The following is an 18,663-nucleotide window of genomic DNA, read 5'->3' on the forward strand; positions in this document are numbered from 1 at the left end:
GGTCATCACCCACTTCTGGGGCTTAGGGAAGTGTCTCCGACCTTGAGTGGGAATCAGGTCGTGGGAGCCCAGGGGTGTTGTGTGACATCTTCCAGTTGAAGATCAAGACTTTGGCGAAGAAGAGAAGAGGTGAGATGTGACCAGGTGGCTTCATTTTTCATGGTGTTAGACAAATCTGGGCCAGGTCCAGCCGTACTAGAGAGAAGGGCTCCTGGCTGGGGGCAGTGAGCATTTCTCAAGGACTAGTCAGAATTCTGATAGGACCACAGGGGTCCCAGAAGAGAAGGAACAGGAAGAGGCAGGCCTCTGCCAGGGCATGGAGGGGGACGGGATGTTCACAGAGAGTGAAGAGAGAGCCTAACCACTGACCTTTCATCTTTGTAAAAGTGAAAACAGAACTTAAAAATGTGACATTTGAAATACTATCTGAATGTGTAAATTACACATTCACTCCCATAGTTGCTGACACACAGGCAGGACATAAATAATTCTTATGTGGGAAAGTGCCACCATTTTTTTAACCCAAGGTCCGGGATTGTCGATGGAGACGTGAGACGGGAGAGCCGGCAGCTCCTCGGGCTCCCGTCAGCTTTCCCGTGGGTTCCGGAGCACGAGCGAAGCCCTCCCGCTCCCTGGCAGAGGGTTGAGGGCAGTGGGAGAGAAGCAGCAGCAAGCTATAAAAAAAACTTTAAGTTTAACTTCCTTCTAAGGCATCATGAGTCACTGGATGCTCCAGCCCTCAGTGCCCTGGGAAGTTCAGCTCAAATCGGAAATGTGTGCATGTGTTTTTCTTCCTGAACCAAAACTGCTGAAAAACTAGATGACGTTGTCACTTGGACTGAATCTCCTGCAGGCAGTGAATGGTAGCTTCCTATTTCTGTGCTGCCAGGAGGATGGAAGTCACTTAATGATCAGTTTCTTTGACCCCCGTTCCAGGATTACATCACAGCGTTAAGAGCAAGCTTACCCTCTGCTCCACCCCCAACAGGGAGCTGCTGAGACTTTAAAAATCCCGTTTGTCATCTCCAAGTGTACAGCACGCCTACGCTCTTTTGCCTCCCACCCTTTAGGCTGCAATTTCAATTTAAACACCAAGTGACGCCAAGCTGGATTGGTCAGAATCCTAGAAAGCCACAGGTAGAATGTACCTCGTCCAATAATCTGATTTTAACTGAGGTGTAGAGAGGTAAAGAACCTGTCCATGGCTACAGAAGGACAGAAGCAAAACTAGGAGCCGGTCCTAAAGTCTCAGCAGAGGGCTCTGTCCCCACGGTGGTGTCTCCATTCTTGTAGACGAGGGGCTGGCTGTACACAGAAGCTAAATGTTCCCTGGAGCTGTGTCTCAAGCCTTCTGGTCAGAGCAGGGGCTTACCCTGTGATCATTCCCGTTCTTCTCAGCCCTCTCGTGCTTCTGTGCAGGGTGGGAAAGGAAATGGGCAAGGCAGCCTGGGGAAGATCCTTCTGGAAACACAGGTGGCAGCCAGGAGATGGCTTCTCCTGCTAGAGAACCTTGTCTAGAAACCAGGGTCTGGGATGGCACTGATTAAGGGCAAGGTTTCAACTCCAAGGTTCTGCATGGAAGCTGTAGCCTCCACTGCCCTGCTCTGGACGTGGGCAGAGGCATGTGCTTATGTGATGTTAAATTCCCATCTAGTATCTAAATTCCCATCTAATGTTTAAAGTGTACTTCTTCACACAAATCCTAAAGAGATTTGGATTAACCTTGAAGTTAAAGAGGAATGAATCTTTTTACGTGGTGAATTTTCCACATAAGGCAAACACAGATACATTAATATGCCAAGAGATTGTGTTAAAACGTCAGCTATTGACACCTGAACTTTAAGACCAGGGTAAGGCCGTAGTGGGATGTGTCTGTGGTGTTTCTGGTCCCTCCCCTACCACGCTAGGCCCAGGTGGAATCACATCTGAGGGCAGGTGTAGCTTGTTCGTTGAGCAAAAGGAATGGAAAGCATTGCGGGCTAAAAACCTACAGAGTTCGCAGTTAGAGATGAAAGGCTGCAGAAATGTTTATTGAATACAGTGCCAGGTTTATAAATAGAACTTATTTACAATTTCCATAGAGTTGGTCCCCCATCAGAGAGGTGGTTAAATCTCCAAACAGTTTATCTCACGATTTACAGAAACGTTCAAGTACATCTCCTTTGCAAATCGCCACGGTGAAGGGTGACTTCGGTTAACAAAAGAACTACCACCATCTTTGCTACAGACATGTTTAATGAACATTATAATAGATTTGGAGAAAGAACACACACTCCACCCATGCCACTACCTTCTCACTCTGAGGAATACAGACAGCAAAGAATTTCTGTCTCCTACAGGGTAACTTCAAGGGATCAAAAAAGATAATAGTAACCGCCAGCTGAAGGGATAGATTAAGACACATTCGTGGAATCTAGTCACTGCCAAAAGGATAAATGTATTTAGGATATACAATAATTAATTCAAATGTTAAAAATAATTGAATGAACCAAGAGCAGACTTGACCAAATTTACATTCTTTGTTTAGGAAGAAGTTCCCAGTATGCTGAGGGGCTGCTAATATGCTGCTACTCCGACGGGGCCACAGCAGCACGAGGCCTACTGGGCGGCCACGTGTTACAATATGGTTACAAGTACAGTCAGACATGCATTTATAAAGAGAATATAAAAATATGTACAGTAGCTAATTTTCAATGTGTTTTAGGTTGGTTGCCGAAAGACACCAATTTAAAGTGTGCAAAAATTCGTTTGTCAAAAAATCAGAAAAAAACCTTCCTTGCCAACAGTACGTCAAAAGCCCATCTGAAATATCAAGATACATTTGCCTTGCTCGACACCTACCCCGAACAGATGGAGAACAAAACTATGAAAGTGTATGCCAAGGACTCAGCAGTTTTTTATGGCAAGTCTCAGGCTCCAGCGGGATGCCAGTTAAACTAGTCACTATATATATATATATTTATAGAGCAGTTAGAAGTAGGGGCAAGAGTTTACAGGAAGGTGCTGACCAACTTTCACAGTACTGCCACCTCATCCAGCCATTTCCTCTCACAAACCCCTGCAGACTGCAAACACCCGACCCCTGGGCTGGTCATCCCCCTCAAAGGCCAGAGAGAAAGGTTACAGTGGACTAAAGTTCCCTCTGCACCAAAGTGGAACTCAGCATCCCCTGGGGGAAAGGTTTCTGGTTGCCGTACAGGATCCTGGCCATTCAAGAATCTGGTTTCAAGGGTAGTCTTTTAGGAAAGACTGCGGGACCACTAACATGGAGTCCACCCAGCTTCTAGAAAAGAACTTGGTGAAAGGGTAAGATAGAAGGCAAAGTTTCTGAAAAACAAGCCAAATCGCCCTCAACCCTTTTTAAAACTGCCAAGAGGTCACCGGCCACAGGACTGAGAGTCGGTCAACAGTCAGGCTACTTGACCTCCCTGCAAGAAACACCCAGGTTATTAACTTACTCGAAGGAGAAACCCCAGTCCTGTCTCACCAGAAGAAAACCCCCAAGGTATTCTGAGATGTTCCGTCCAGATTCAAGGAGTTGTGAAAGCCAAGCCCAGCGCATGACGTCAACCTCTCTTCTTCCAACCACCCAGTCTAAGGACCAGCGGCGAAGGCAGGTGGCCAGGCTCCTCTCCACGGCTCTGACCCACCCCTCTGGCGGGAAAGCTAAAGAGCTGCAAAATGCCAGAGAGACAAGGAGTAGGAGAGGGAGAAGCTGAGGGTCTCTATAAAACAGCCCCGAAGGCACCCATTTGGCTGCCAAGAGCTTCTCACTGCCTCACTAGCAGCCTGCCGCTGTTCCCTGGGAAATTAAAACCTCTCACAGAAACACTCAAAACCCAGATCTCCTCGCTAATAAGATACAACCAAGTTAACACCCTGAAAAATGCACATCCAGCCTTCACTTCAAAAAGAGCTCTGCACTAAATCCAAACGCCTTTTAGGGAGCTTTGAAGCAAACCAATCCCACTGCAAAGTACCAGCATCTCTGAGTTTTGGTTACAGGTTTATAAAGAAACACAAAATTCCCTCTGGGCTGGGAGTTTTACTTTCAAGTTGGGAGCTAGCAGTAGTTCTACTTGGAGGGTGGGGAAGCAAAGTCAAGTCAACCTAAAAAAAAAAAAAAAAAAGTAAAAGGAGTCTAAGGTAAGTATAATCATAAATTAAAAACCGTGAATCAAAAGGTGACTGGTAGTGTCTTTTAGGCATGAAGAGCCTGGCTTAGAAAAGTGACTGCTTCTACCACACACAGCGAGGATTGAATTACAGACACACTAAATCATGTCTTTTGCACAGATGGTCTCAAGTAGTTACATAAAACAGGTAATCAGCAGCACAATTGATAAGAACCCCTAAATACATGCTTGAGAGAAAGTGGTTTTTTTCCTTCATTAAGAGCTCTACTGCCTGAATAATCATTAAGTTACCATAATTCACTCTCCCCCCTCCCCCCCCCCCCAGTGAAAATACAAGTAGACCTACATGTCCATAAATAAGATGAAGCAATCGGTATCTGCTTGGTTTTAGGCAAGGTCTCAGGCTCAGCAGTTGGTGCTGGGATTTCAGGAGGGAGGGAGGGAGGGAAACCCAATGCTGGGCTGTGGGCATTTAAAGGTACACTTGCCTCCCCTCCAACTGCCTTGTCCCCGTTTAGATCTCAGCTTTACAAAGCATTTAACACCACTTTAAGTTAATGGTCTTTTTATTGGAAAAAAAAAAAAAAAAAACTAGCATTTACAACTTGGAATGGACGTAAATTGTAATTTCTTGAACAGCAATGTTGATGGTTGTGCTGGAGTCCACAGCCACAGCCTACTCTGCTGGCTCCAAGTCATGGTTCAGAAGGTTTTAAAAACAGAGAGTCCAAAGATGCTCCCTTGATAAAGGTTTGTTTTTAAAAATTTGTATGAATGGTGATAGCCTGACACCCATTCCGCTCTAGCACAATGCAGACAATGCTAAACCAACACACGTGGGCATGCCACCAGGGTGTGTCACGGTCACGACAGGTAGGGGCACGGGGAAGTTACAAGAGGGCCATCCTGCTAGTGGGGCTACGCCTGGACAGTTTATCTTCCACAGCATCCTGAGGTAAACCGATCTTAAATGTCTGTCTTCAGTAAACCAGCTATGACAATTTATGGTAACAAATTGAACTAGAACCCCTTTGAGTAGGCTTTGAATTTGTTTTTTTTGTTTTTCGTTTTTAATACAAACGCCTGACTGTGCTCAACTGTCAAGCTGCATGCATGAAAAACTGGCCAGCCCAAACAGTGTATTAACCATGAGCGGACGGACCTGCCAGGTGTCCACTAAGTGCTTCCTTATCATTAAGGTAGGACAAGTATTTATATCGGAAAACTGATGTAGCTTGATCTTTAGGGGACAGGACCACCAATCAATACATGCAGATTTTTTTGTGTGTGTGGACAGAAGGTACTCTTGACATTCAGTTTTGCTATATAGAAACAGAATGAGTAAATGAATTTTTTTTTTTTTTTTTTTTTGCAAGAGGTAAGTAAAAGATCAATTTGATTCTTCTAGAGGGGGAAAAAAGGAGTTGAAAGTAGGTCTTCATTTTGCAGTCATCATCTGTACGAATTCTGAAAAGACAAATAATCATAACTTTCGGTTATCTTCAAAAGCAGCTTTAATGAACGTAACATCTCTACTCTGCATAAGGAAAAAAAAAAAATCTAGTTCAAGTAGTTAACTTGTTTATAGATCCTAAAGGGAAATCTTAAAAACTGAGCTAAAGAAACTTGGTGTGTTACCTTCGTAGTTGACTTGTCCATCTCCATCAATATCTGCTTCTCTGATCATTTCATCTACTTCTTCATCTGTTAGTTTTTCTCCTAAGTTTGTCATGACGTGACGTAGTTCTGCAGCACTGATGTAACCATTGCCATCCTGTGAACATTCAGCAACTGTTACTGGTAGGGACTCATAGTGGTTCGGTGTGGGCAAGTAGGCCTTTGACTTAATTAAGCCCCTTGAGTTACTGCCAACTGTGGGTATGTCGACAATTCTCCATCTCCAGTTCCCACCTCTACCTACTAAACACATGCAGTCAGCCAATGCAGACACTGCAGGGGCTTTTGAAAAGCAAACAGAAATTGAAAGCCACAATCAAGAAACTTGGTTCAAAATTTCTCTACTATTTATTATGTTTACTCTCATCTGATAAGGTTACTACAGTAAGTCAGGATATCTGACAATGAGATTACAGAGGCTCAGGCAGTTAGGTAAGTGTTCTAACTAGAACAGAACGTTAAAGCTTTTAGAAATGACAGCCAGAAAGCCATATTTAAGTACAGTCTGCAATGCAGACGCAGGGTTACCTTGTCAAAGACTCGGAATGCCTCGCGGATTTCTTCTTCACTGTCTGTATCTTTCATTTTTCTAGCCATCATAGTCAAAAATTCTGGGAAATCAATGGTGCCATTACCTCAAATAAAAAAACAAAAGCTCATGTAAAATAAGCGCTCCAGTAACACTACCCTGGAGCGATAGTTTTAGAACCACTTTATAGAACAGTAAGCATTTGCTAGGACAAACTGGTAAATTGTTTTATTATGTTGAGCCATCTTAGGTTTAAACTATTCAAATACTTCACAGGGCAATTTCATGGGATTCACATAATTCAAACCAGTGATCAGTGGCCAGGATAGCATTTAATGATGCAAAGGAAACTGCACATACAGATTCTTGGCCACTGAAGGTTTTGTACAGTTCAAGAGAAAAAAAAGCCCATAGCAGTGCAAGCTGAATCTTTCTACTCCCAAGGGAGGCACTTGAGTTTGCCTTCCCCCGAGTTAGGGAGATCACCCGGATCTAGCTCTGCCTGCACTAGCGATGCTGGTGAACGTCCATAATTGGGCCGCCAGGAGTACACAATGTTTTTAGGGAAGAAAAGGATTATGAGCGGGAAAAAAGTTGACTTTGTTATGCCAGGGACCATAAAGTGTTGGAAAGTCTTCTCCAGGAGGCACTTCTTAGCCACATTATGGTAAGTCACCTAATCGTTTTCTCCCCAACTCAGTATCTTTATTTCCCATTAAGGGCAAGGCTCAAAAGTGTTTTTTCAGCTCAGACTATTAACATTCAGGAAACTTTGTCAGAAGAATCTGTTCTGTGGCCAGTATTCCAAACAACTCCTCCTTTAAAACCAACAGCTCGATGAACACCCCAAAGACAAGTCACCAGATCAACAGTGTAACTTGAACTAAACAGAAATAAAAATTAAATTAGAAGAAAAAAGCCTTACGTTAAGTCACTCATTTTCACCAGTACCTTTAAATCAAAATAATTCAGAGATTCCTTCAAATCTATTTAGCCTCCAAAATTTTTAAGCATTATTGACATTCATGGAAGACAAAATTAATTATTTGAAATGCTCTCTTATAGCCACACAGCGATGTCCTTAGGCATCGTATTTATTCATTGCGAGTACCAGATTCTATAGCTTGAGACAACTTTCCCCACCTTGTTCCATAAAACCCGAGGGCCTAATACACTTTGCCAGTCCCCAAGCACAATTTCCCCAGGGCTTACACAAAACATGAGAGAGCCACCCCATGCTCCCCGATGGCTGATCACCCTTAGCAGTCAAACGAGACGGAACTATGAAAAACCTCTTTTTCCAAATTACTAAGGATGAAAACAGTCTTTAGAAATAGTTCAAATGGGCTAAAACCATTGTTAAAGAGCTGACCCAAAACCCCTGCTTCTAAATGTATATGACCAGACAACTGTAATTCCATTTTATCACCTTATGATACCATATTTTTAAATGGCTACTATCATGCCAATCATCAAGAAAGTAGTCTAGATCCAAATTGTTTATTCCTACCTCATCTTTTCAAAATTTACTAATGTTCTACAATGTTTGTAGATTTGATTAATTTACTTAAGTTTATTAAATAAATTAAAATTATTAATTTAATTGATATTATTTCCAAAAAACGTGTTTTCTTTGGTGGGGGGGGGTAGTGATCAAAAACGACTTACTGATAGAAGTGCCCAATGAAAGGTCTATTGTCCACTGTTCTGGAGTCCAGAGGAATGACCGACCAAATGGTGACCAACTGCTAGGGGGGTTACTGCTTGTCCCTTCTGGCTCCACATCCTTCTACTAGCTTCTATAAATCTACTCCCTATGATCATCATGCACCCCACCTCCAAGCCTCAATGATCCTCAAAATTCTCTTCAATAAACACACTGACCGCTCACACTGTACTCACTTCCATACGTTAACATCTGAGAATGCTCTTCCCCCACCTCACTTGGGTTTTTTCTCCTCTTAGAGACAATAAGCTTTTTTAAAAGGTCTACGGCTATTTATTTTTACTTTCCCCATAGGACTCAGCGCAGACTCGTGGGCCAGGTGATAAAAGACTGAGCTGTAGGTCATGGTGAGTGGAAAAGAACAATACTGTGATCCAATCCAGGAAATGTTCTAGACAGTGAGCAGGGCGAAAGGCCAGGCCCATAATCTTCTATTTTAATTGTCAATGGCTGTAAGGATACCACAGGAAGGATCTTTGCACATTTGCCTTGATCTGGGGACCTGAAAGACAATCTTTAACATGTCTGAACTTGAATTACACAACGCTGGCATTCATTCATAGTTCTAAAGCCCTTACCATCAGCGTCCACTTCGTTGATCATATCCTGCAATTCGGCTTCTGTTGGGTTCTGACCCAGTGACCTCATGACGGTTCCAAGTTCCTTTGTTGTGATGGTGCCATCGCCATCTTTGTCAAATAGGGAGAAAGCTTCCTTGAATTCTGAAAACAAAAGTTTACCTTTTAGAATGAATGTCTTCACCCAACCCAGCCACAGCACGCCCGTCCCTTAACTTGCCAAAGCAAGCCATCCAAGTTGTGCAAGTTAAGGGAAACTACCTGCTCTTTATCTGCTGAAACAAAGATCACAGCAGTTCTGTTGGACTGGCCTTCACACAGTAGTCCACAGAGCAAACGTCATTCCTGGTAAGCAGTTCCATAAAGCCACAATATTCTCACATAAAGAAGGCTAAGCTTCAACACACTTAATTTAGTCCTAGGTCCAATCTGACAAGTGAAGATTGGTCCACATGTTCCCTTATGGTCCCTTCCTGTTAAATTTCTACAGCCACAAGAAATCCCTGTTTCACAGCCATAGGAAGAGGTGGTCACCAGAAATGTACAATCCCACGTAACCAGTGTGTTCTCTCTACATGGCATTCAGAGTATTTCAAAGGCATTCCTGGTTTCCTAAAGAGAAACCATCTCAAAAAAGTCCTCCAGGGAATATTAAAAGCTAAAATCTAAACTAAATCATTCCCTTCCCAATTATTACAGTGGTCCTGACACTTATTTCCACCCATTCCTATTTAGAATAGCAAGTACAAGCTTTCATGGTGAATTACTAAAAGACCTGTGCCATAAGAATTCTAAACTACATTTTTGAGTAGCAGGCTCCATGCAATCTCATTATATACAAAGCCTGGCACACCGTGAAGCATAGTCAAATACTCCAGAGTATAATAAGTGGGTATTCTTAGTTCCACTTCCTTTCTCATTATCTCCAAAATGCTGACAAGGAGTAACACTTGACCTAAATATCTCTGCTTATTGCTTTCATTTAAATAAATTCTTAGAAAACTGCTCAGACTATAGGGGGAAGGGACAGAGGAGTCACCAGAACTGAGTCTGCCTAGTTGTGGTCTACTGAAACTCCCTGAAGTCATCAACTTACCAGCAATCTGTTCTTCGGTCAGCTGATCAGCCTACATAGAAAAAGAAAAGGTTACAATTCAATCCACCAGAGTTTGATCGAGGTCAACATGGTTTTTCCGATTACACTTTTAATAGTGATCTTTCAAAAATCAATCTCGGAAAAAAAATCAGCTGTTTGAAAACTTCAGCAATGTCATTTAATAAAAACAATTAGAATAAAGGGAACCCTTTACGCTATTTTAAAAACAAAGGATGGCAAAGGAAGTGACAACATCTCATTTCGGGTTTTCTTCTCTGGGCCTATGGCTATACGCTCTGCAGTCTAACTAGGAAGGGTCAGTTCATAGTTTGAAAAATGGCACCTCTAGTGGCAAAAGGCCCACTGCATCGGCTGCAGGGGCAGGCTCTGAGAAAGAAGAGCGCCACCTACTGCACCAGGGATGCCGCAGTCCCCGCTTCCAACCAAGAAGGGACCCAGCCTGCTGCTGCTGTCACCGCAGCCAGGATTGGGTCCAGGGGCAGACTTTTAGTGCACCTTGCGCATTGCTGCAGGCACTCCAAATCTCCAAACTGACGTTACATAATGTCATTGGGTTGGATTAACAGGCTTTTATGTCTGTTTTATGAGATACAATTCAATGGAAAAAAATATACAGCAATGCGTTATCCTACCAACTTCATTTCCATGTAACAAGTGCTTTCCAATCATTTAAATTAGGCAGTTATTTGTGAAAAGCCTAACATTTAGAACAGCTAAATGCCCTTGGTCAAATTACCCTGATTCAGGAGCCAAGAAAAAATGGAACTGTCCTACAGCTGAGCTGTTACAAAACTGCAAAAATTAAGTACGCAGAAACTACATAATAATTATGAGACTGTGCCCTCCCTTTTTTGGAGAGGAACTATTAACTTTGCTAGAGAATATTTACCTACTTTATGGATGACATAAGAGCTGCTCATAATAGAAATACTTGACTAGAGGTGGTAACGGCCACGAAGGTAATTCTCACTTGCATTATTTGGCCCCGGCAACACTGAACCTGTGCCTCCAGCCAGGGGAATTCGAGATCTCAAGGAGAGCTAATATGTATTTTTATATTAATGAAGGACGCCTAATGAAGCCAGTTCCAGAATAAGTCCTAATAGAAAGCTGACGGCATTAAGTTTATTCTAACTCGTAAGTGAAAACTTTCACAATAGGAATGATGTTCCAATATACTGATTTGGGGGAGACACTTATGTTTTCAAATTAGAACTGGGTCTTCCTTCCTTTCTAACCCAGACATAGCACGTTGGTCCTCTTTATACCGAATGAAGGAGACACGATAATTTACGTAATGCCAGGGCAACGTCGGTCTTGCACAACAGGAAGCGCTGCCACACCTCGCAAGAGAAGCTGTCACCTCACCGTGGAGACAGTCTCACCTCGCCGCAAAATTCTCGCATTACTGTGGTTATCGAGAGCATCAGCCTTCCTCGACAAAGAAATACACCCCGACCACCGGACCGCGCTAGCCTTGGGGGCGAAGGTGCGCTGAACCTGCCGGGAGCCACCTCCCCACCCCGCCAAGCCAGAAAACGCTGTGGGTGATGTCAGCCCTGCCCACCGAGAGAGGAAGGGGCCTATGGAAAACACCCAGCGAGGCGCACAGCCGCATCTGGCAATCTAGAGGCTGCAGAGAAAGCGGAAACGTGGAGGGCATCTCCCTTCGGACTGGGAAGCGGCTCGGGGCAGAGAAAACGCCGGGCGAGGGGCCGGGCAGGGGAGCGGGCCCCCAATGCAGGCGGGTTCAAGGGGGCGCCGCCCCTCCCAGGCCAGAGAGACCCCCCCACTCCCACCCCCAACCCCACCCCCCGGCTGCGCGGCAGGCGGAGGCCAAGTCCGCCCCGCGCCCCCCACCCGCTTCTGCTCCCCGAGGCGGCGAGCCCGCCGCGCCGCCACCTCCTCCCGGAGCAGAAACTTTGCGTCTCTGCTGGAAGCCAAGCCGCGCGCCAGCTCCCTCCTCCCCCGCCTCTCCCCCGCCCCAATTAGCGCGAGCCGAGCGCCTCCCTCGGGAAGGGACCTCCTGGTGTACCGAGGCTCACGCACGCCTTTACTGCCGCACAGGGTGGGGGGCTGCAGGGGGGCGAACCGGGGAGACACGAGCCCCGGCCACACCGCAGGGCCCCGCCCGGGTGCAGGGCGGCCGGCCCGCCGCTTCCGCCCTCTCCGCCCCCCACCCCGCGCCTTCCTGCCCCCACCCCACCCTTCCCCGGCTCCTTCCTTCCCAGCCCACGCCCGCGCCGCGCCCCCCGGGAGGGAGGAGGAAGGAGCGCCGGGAGAGAGTGCCCAGCGGGGACAGCAGTGTTGGGGGAAGGCTGACGGCGCCCCCCACATCCCGGCAGGAGCAACGTGCGCCACCGGCTCGCTCCGGCCCATTCATTCTCCGCTGCTCGCCCGCCCCGCTGCCTGCGAGCCAGGGTCTAGTGCCCGGCCCCGCCCGGCTCCCCCGCCCCGCGGGGCAGAGGCGAAGCGCTGCGGGCAGCCCGGGTGCGGCGCGCTGGATGCAGTGGTGCGGACTGGGGGAGGGGGATGGATGAAGACGGCTCCGATTCAGCTGGGGCCAGAGCCCCTGCCCGCGGACAGCCCACGGCCAAGCCCAGCTCCAAGACGCACCAAAATTTAAATGAGGATCCCTGGCCGAGAAAACCGAGATGCAAATCCGGAATGCATCCTAAACCGCACCTGCTGCGTAACACCCAGAAAAGAAAAAAATCCCCACCAAAGAAAAGAAAAAGAAAAAGAGGAGGAAAAAAAAAAGGCTGAACTAAAAACTGGGGAAGAAATCATGGGCCGGCAGCTGCTACGCCGGCGTCTGCCACTCCCGACCTACCATGGTGCGAGCGAAGGGAGGAAGAGCAGAGAGAACAAGGGTGGCTGCACCTGCGCCGGGGCTGTGACCGCAGGGGTGCCTCTGCTACTGCTGCTGCTGCTGCTGCTAAGGCGCTGTGAGCGCTGAGCGCTATGCCGCCACCGCCGCCCAACTGTGAGTAACGGCTCCTCGTCCGCGAGGCTACCAGCACCACTGCCGAAGTGCAAGCCTGCGCTCCGCGATATATATATGGCGCTCGGTATCCCTCCGCCTCAGCCGCGGCCGCCTCGTTCTGAGCTGCGCTGCGAGGGCCGGGCCTTGGCCGCTCGGCCCCGCCCCCAGGCGCGCCCGGCCTCCCGCCGGCCCCTGCGCGCCAGCCGCGGCGGGCCGGGGCTGGAGACCCACACGCGAAGGGTTAGGGTAGAGGTGCAGAGTCGCGGGGCAGGTGCGGCGAAGAGTCCCCGGAGATGCCCACCGGGGCCGGGGCGAGGACAGAACGTCAGCATAGCCCTGACTTGGGGCGGCCCTGGGCTTCAGAAGCCCAAGGCCCCTCACCCCAGCCCCACCCCCGCCTGTGGGCCCCCCTCCTACCCCCACCTCACATCTCCTACCGCTCCTCTGGGGCACCCGGGTGCCCCTGGCCCCTGGCCTCGTCGTCACCAGCTGGCCGCCTCCGTTGGGGAGCTGCGGGCGGTCCTAGGGTAGGGGGCGGCCGCGGGGAGCTGGGGACAGAGGAGCTGACCGCTCTCCTTCTGCTGCCGGGGAGAGGGGTCTGGAAGGGGAAAGGCAGTGTGCCTCGTGCAAGAAATTGGTCAGACGTTTGCTTTTGAAAATTTGAGTAATATCAGAGACAAATTAATATATGCTCAGTTGCTAAATCTGTGTCGTGTTCATATGCTTAGCCAGTCTTATTTTAATGTTTTTACGTTTCCACTGATTTTTTTTTTTTTTTTTTTTTTTTTAATGCCTGAATAATCTCCCTCTCTTACTGTTTGGTTCTCTTTTTCCTGTGGAAAATACTATTCATCCTGACCCCAGTCTTAGTGAAATTAATGTATCTGTGCATCTTCTATAGACTTTAAAACACATGCTTTGATTGTTTTTTTTGTTTGGTTTTGGTGTTTTTGTTAATTACCTGATCCTGAGAGAGATCAGATCTTTACTCATACACCCGTACAAACAAAGAAGGAGAAAAATAGATACATAGAATCCCCTAGATTAGAGCTAGAACACACAGCTGACTGACTCTACTATGGAGCTAGACCATTTTTTAATGCACAATCTTAATTATATTCTTTTTCAAGTAGTATTTTAATCTTTAAATTTACTAATGTTCTCAATTTTCTGTATACTAGAGAAAGAACAGTATCAGTTGTAAATTTGAAGCCCAGAACTTCGTAAAAATCTTGACAAAATGCTGCAGTTTCTTTTTTGGCCAAGGCAGAGCACAGAATTTGATCTTTTGTTTACAGGGCTTGGGCAACAGTTGCAAGTTATCATTTGCTTACTGTTTCAGAGAATGTGGCAAAGTGTGTGATTGACAAGCTCTGCTTGAAAGGGCTTTGCTTGGTTATGTTTGTTTCTGGCTTTGACAAAGTCTGCAGAAAGATGTTTTAAAACAATGGAAAATGTTCAGGCACATTGTAGATGCCCCAGGACTTCTGTGATAACCTCAGACAAGCATCTGTGGAACTGTTCTTACTGATATTCCTTCTGGAATGCTGCAGAAAGGGTGAACCTGCTGTACAATTTAAAGAGAAGCTGTAGCAGCAAGCCAGGGAATGGTACTGCCTTCCCTCTGCAGATGAGAAAGACATCATCCAGTTAACACATCTACCAGTCACTGTCATTGTCATTGCCATCGTCATCATCATCATCTTGTGCTCACAGGGGTAACCTGAGTGGGAATAAAATGTATGTATATATATATTTTAAATGTATATATTAATAGGAGAGTTGGAAATAGGGGGAAAGGGACTAATAAAAAGTCAATTAAAAGAATATTCAGTAATACAGTGAGTTACAGTCTAAATGGCCAAACACACTAAGGGAATTTGTATTCTTTTGCCAAGCTTTTCATACAGCAGTTAGTTAAATACATTTTAAAACTTGGTATACATCGTGTAAGTAGGGGGAAATAGTGGCCTAGAAATGAAATGTGTTTGTTAAGGGTTTATTACCTTCTAATAGTCTTCCATTCCTTATAATTAAGTTGCTACAATCTATGGTTTTGAAAACCAGGCATTTTCTAAAATAATATTTCTTCCTCTATCATTTAACCTATTTCACCCAAATAAAACACTTTGAAACTTTTTCATGATTTTACTTGCTAAAAACTGTATTTCAAAATCATTTTACTTATTATAGTAAAATTCATTATTGTGATTCTTCATATTTTACCAGCTAGAGTTCTCTTTTGGTAATTCTTTAATGTATCAAAGCACATCTTAGCTTTCAAGTCTATTGGATTTATAATGAGGTCATGCTTTACTCAGTTTTATGGCTAGTTTGACACATTGAAATATAAGAAGGTCAAGTGACTTGCCCAAGATCTTGCTCAGGGGCTCTAATATTAGATTATATATTAGTGAAATTAATACCTGAAATTTTTAAAGGTACCGTGAAGATTTACCTATTTACCTATTTCCTGAAGCAGGTTCTTCCGACCACCTAGATGATCACTGGGTTTTCATTAAAGGTTTCTTTAAGTGAATAAACTTCCTAATTTATGAAAAGATCAGGAATCAAGAAAATAAGCCACATTATTATGAAGTCATAATTTACTGAGAACCAAAAAACTATGGAATATTTCATAATATTGATGGAAAACAGTTATTATTATTTATATAAAGTAATGTTAAATTGAAGAAAAATAGAAAGAATGCATCCTCAAGTCAGGAATCTCAAGTTCGAATATCATTTCTGTCACTAACCTGATTACTCTACCTATCTGAGTCTAACAGAAAGAATACAAATGTAATAATTTTACATACTCAGGGGTAAAACAAGAGGTTTGGATTTAATCTAAAAATTCCTTCCAGCTGTAAAACGCTGTGCCTGAGATTATAATATACGTTATTATAAAATATACATGTATAATATATATTATACATATATTTCATATATGCGTGTATACACACAGATATATTCATATATTGAAGATGAAGAGGGCAAATGGAGAAATGGGAATGGTTTAAGAATTAACTTTTGGGCTTCCCTGGTGGCACAGTGGTTGAGAATCTGCCTGCCAATGCAGGGGACACAGGTTCGAGCCCTGGTCTGGGAAGATCCCACATGCCGTGGAGCAACTAGGCCCGTGAGCCACAACTACTGAGCCTGCGCGTCTGGAGCCTGTGCTCCGCAACAAGAGAGGCCGCGACAGTGAGAGGCCCGCGCACCGCGATGAAGAGTGGCCCCCGCTTGCCACAACTAGAGAAAGCCCTCGCACAGAAACGAAGACCCAACACAGCCATAAATTAATTCATTAATTAATTAATTTTTTTAAAAAAATTAACATTTGCTGAGCATTGGCTATGGCCAGGCTCTGTGCTAACTGTATTATTTCATCTTCCTGCCCATCCTGTGAGGCCAATGTCATTATTATCCTTATGTAGAAATCAAGGCACTGAGAGATTCAGTGATTTGCCTAATTTAAGTGGTGGAACCCAAAAATCTATTTCAGAGGACCAAGCATGTAAGCATTACACTATATCTCTTGTAATTTAATAGAATTGTTAATAGAATTTATTTTTAATTTTTTTGGAAGGAGCACAAACAGTAAGATTCAAATTTGGTTTTTAAAGAGATACTTCTTACCCAAGGATTTAAAACTAAAATAAGATCATAGGAATGTAGTAATAGCTGTATCTCCCACACAAGGAGTAGAATGCATAAGAAAAAGCAAAACCTTTACTTTGTGATGCTTCCTAGTTGGAGGACATTTCTCATTTTGCAGAGGAGGCCTAAAGAGGTGAGGAGACTTGCTCACTGCGAAACATTTAGTTGACTATATGCTTTCATTGAAAGAGATAGCCAAGAACTCCCTAATCCCAGTGCTATTCCATGCTGTATCTCTGGGAGTTGGAATTTTAAATTAAACACAGAGAGAGATAGATGATTGGATGGATGAATAGATAGATAGATAGATAGATAGATAGATAGATAGATAGATAGATAGATCGATCTCCTAGCCTTCATGGAGCTTACAGTCTTTTGAGAAAATGACTATGTGTGTGTGAGAGAGAGAAAGAGAGGTGGATGGTTGGTTTGATGGTTTTTACAAAGTAACCAGTCTAAATTCATTCACTGAATATAACCATAGTCTGTTGTGTCTTCGTGGATGGATTATCTAGTTAGAGGATTTTCCTTAAGAAATTTGTAAGCTGTCTCACAGGAAAGAAATCTTGTCTTCTACCTCTCCACCATCCCCAGCTCCCTCCTTCTCTGCCCCATAGTCCAATATAATTTGATGATGACCCACCATTTGGGATTCTCTTCCTCATTAATCATCTCCAATAGCCAGAACAGGTTCCTGCTGTTTGTGTGTGGATTTGCATTTCATTAAATGTTATGCAGGATTATTACACAAGCTTTACTCTCCCTATCAATGACAAAATACCTCATTATTTTTCCATATAAAATTTTGCTATTATCTTTTTTTTTTTTTTTGCTATTTTATGAATGACTCTTAGATAGGTAAAGAATACAGGGAAAATTCTAACATTACATTCAAATTTGAAATGTGTTACCATTGTAACAAAATAAGCAAGTGTTAGGCCATGACTTATTACCATGAGAAAAACATTATCAATTTTAGCATATGTCTATTTAGTGTCCCAGAATTTTAAGTGAATCATAACCAGACCACTACATGTCCTACTGTGTGTTCCAGCTTGCAGGGTTCATCAGTATATTTAGTTAATGATCTAAAGTGAAATATTTCCAAATAGCACCATTCACCTTGCATATGTGCCCAATTCTCGTTTGTTTTTTATTTATTATATTTATTTTGGCTGTGTTGGGTCTTCGTTTCTGTGCGAGGGCTTCCTCTAGTTGCGGCAAGTGGGGGCCACTCTTCATCGCGGTGCGCGGGCCTCTTCACTATCGCGGCCTCTCTTGTTGCGGAGCACAGGCTCCAGACGCGCAGGCTCAGTAGTTGTGGCTCACGGGCCTAGTTGCTCCGTGGCATGTGGGATCTTCCCAGACCAGGGCTCGAACCCGTGTCCCCTGCATTAGCAGGCAGATTCTAAACCACTGCGCCATCAGGGAAGCCCTCGTTTGTTTTTTAAACACTTTCTTTTGTATAGTAGAGGACACATCTTGCCCTCCATTCACAGGGCTTGTGCTTCTTTTGCTAGTAGCTGTGGTCATGGATTTGCACTATTCCCTCTCTGGCTTGGTCCACTCTTGTGACCAAGGTCATGAATATGCAACACAGCAAGTGTGAGGTCAGGGATAGAGAACAGAGCAAAATAATTGACCATAATGAGACTGGACCCATGACTTGGGCCTCGTTAGATCTGTGCTTTAATGGACTGAGTTTTAAGTCACAGGCAGCCAACGGTTATACAGACTTAGGGACCAAGTATGTGAATTCAGATTCTAAAATGCCCAACGGGATAAGATCATAGTTTTTGTGCTTTAGGTGTTTACACTAAATTTAAACTTTTTTTTAAAACAATGCAGCTGACCTACTGAGCAATGTATTCTCTAAGCCATATTATTTTGGAAATTCCTGAGTCACCATTTTCCCCATTAATCCAAAAGTCAAGTGCAAAAGTAGCTTTAATCAACATCCAAACAGTAACCAGCAACTTCTCATTTCTACCACATGTGCTAGAGTGGGGGTCATACCAGAGAGCAGGTCTAAGACATCCATGCAACAATAGGCATTTAGCAGCTTATAGATGATTTAACAAACTAGTCATCTGAGGGCTGTGTAGCCACAGTGGTAAGCTGGAATGGCAGGTTTTGGGGTGATTCAGTTTGCCTGAAGGGCAGAGCCAGTGATCAGCACAAACTGGTACTTTCACTGAGGTCTTGATATGCAGAAAACTGGACCATAATGATAAATCAGAGAAACTGATGC

The 18,663-nt window shown here is 44.5% G+C and overlaps 1 protein-coding gene across 1 annotated transcript; it reads right to left on the reverse strand.

Annotated features, from left to right (window-relative positions):
- Positions 1-2,002: 2,002 nt before the first annotated feature.
- On the reverse strand, positions 2,003-12,803 carry CALM1 (calmodulin 1). Its single transcript, XM_068541589.1, has 6 exons — positions 12,597-12,803; positions 9,743-9,773; positions 8,647-8,790; positions 6,342-6,448; positions 5,775-5,910; positions 2,003-5,603 (listed from the first exon to the last, which is right to left on the reverse strand). Exons 1-6 carry the CDS (start codon positions 12,597-12,599, stop codon positions 5,575-5,577), a joined length of 450 nt encoding a protein of 149 aa, XP_068397690.1. The 5' UTR covers positions 12,600-12,803; the 3' UTR covers positions 2,003-5,574.
- Between the last annotated feature and the right edge of the window lie 5,860 nt (positions 12,804-18,663).

This window comes from Eschrichtius robustus, chromosome 1, assembly GCF_028021215.1.
Source record: "Eschrichtius robustus isolate mEscRob2 chromosome 1, mEscRob2.pri, whole genome shotgun sequence".
Lineage (NCBI taxonomy): Eukaryota > Metazoa > Chordata > Mammalia > Artiodactyla > Eschrichtiidae > Eschrichtius > Eschrichtius robustus.

Bases quoted from the DNA above. Each gene is read 5' to 3' on its own strand.
- CALM1 (XM_068541589.1), bottom strand. The intron at 6,449-8,646 runs GTAAGGGCTTTA...TTTTTATTTGAG, and splicing joins CAACGAAGTGGACGCTGATG to GTAATGGCACCATTGATTTC. The intron at 5,911-6,341 runs GTAACCCTGCGT...GAATGTTCACAG, and splicing joins CATTCCGAGTCTTTGACAAG to GATGGCAATGGTTACATCAG.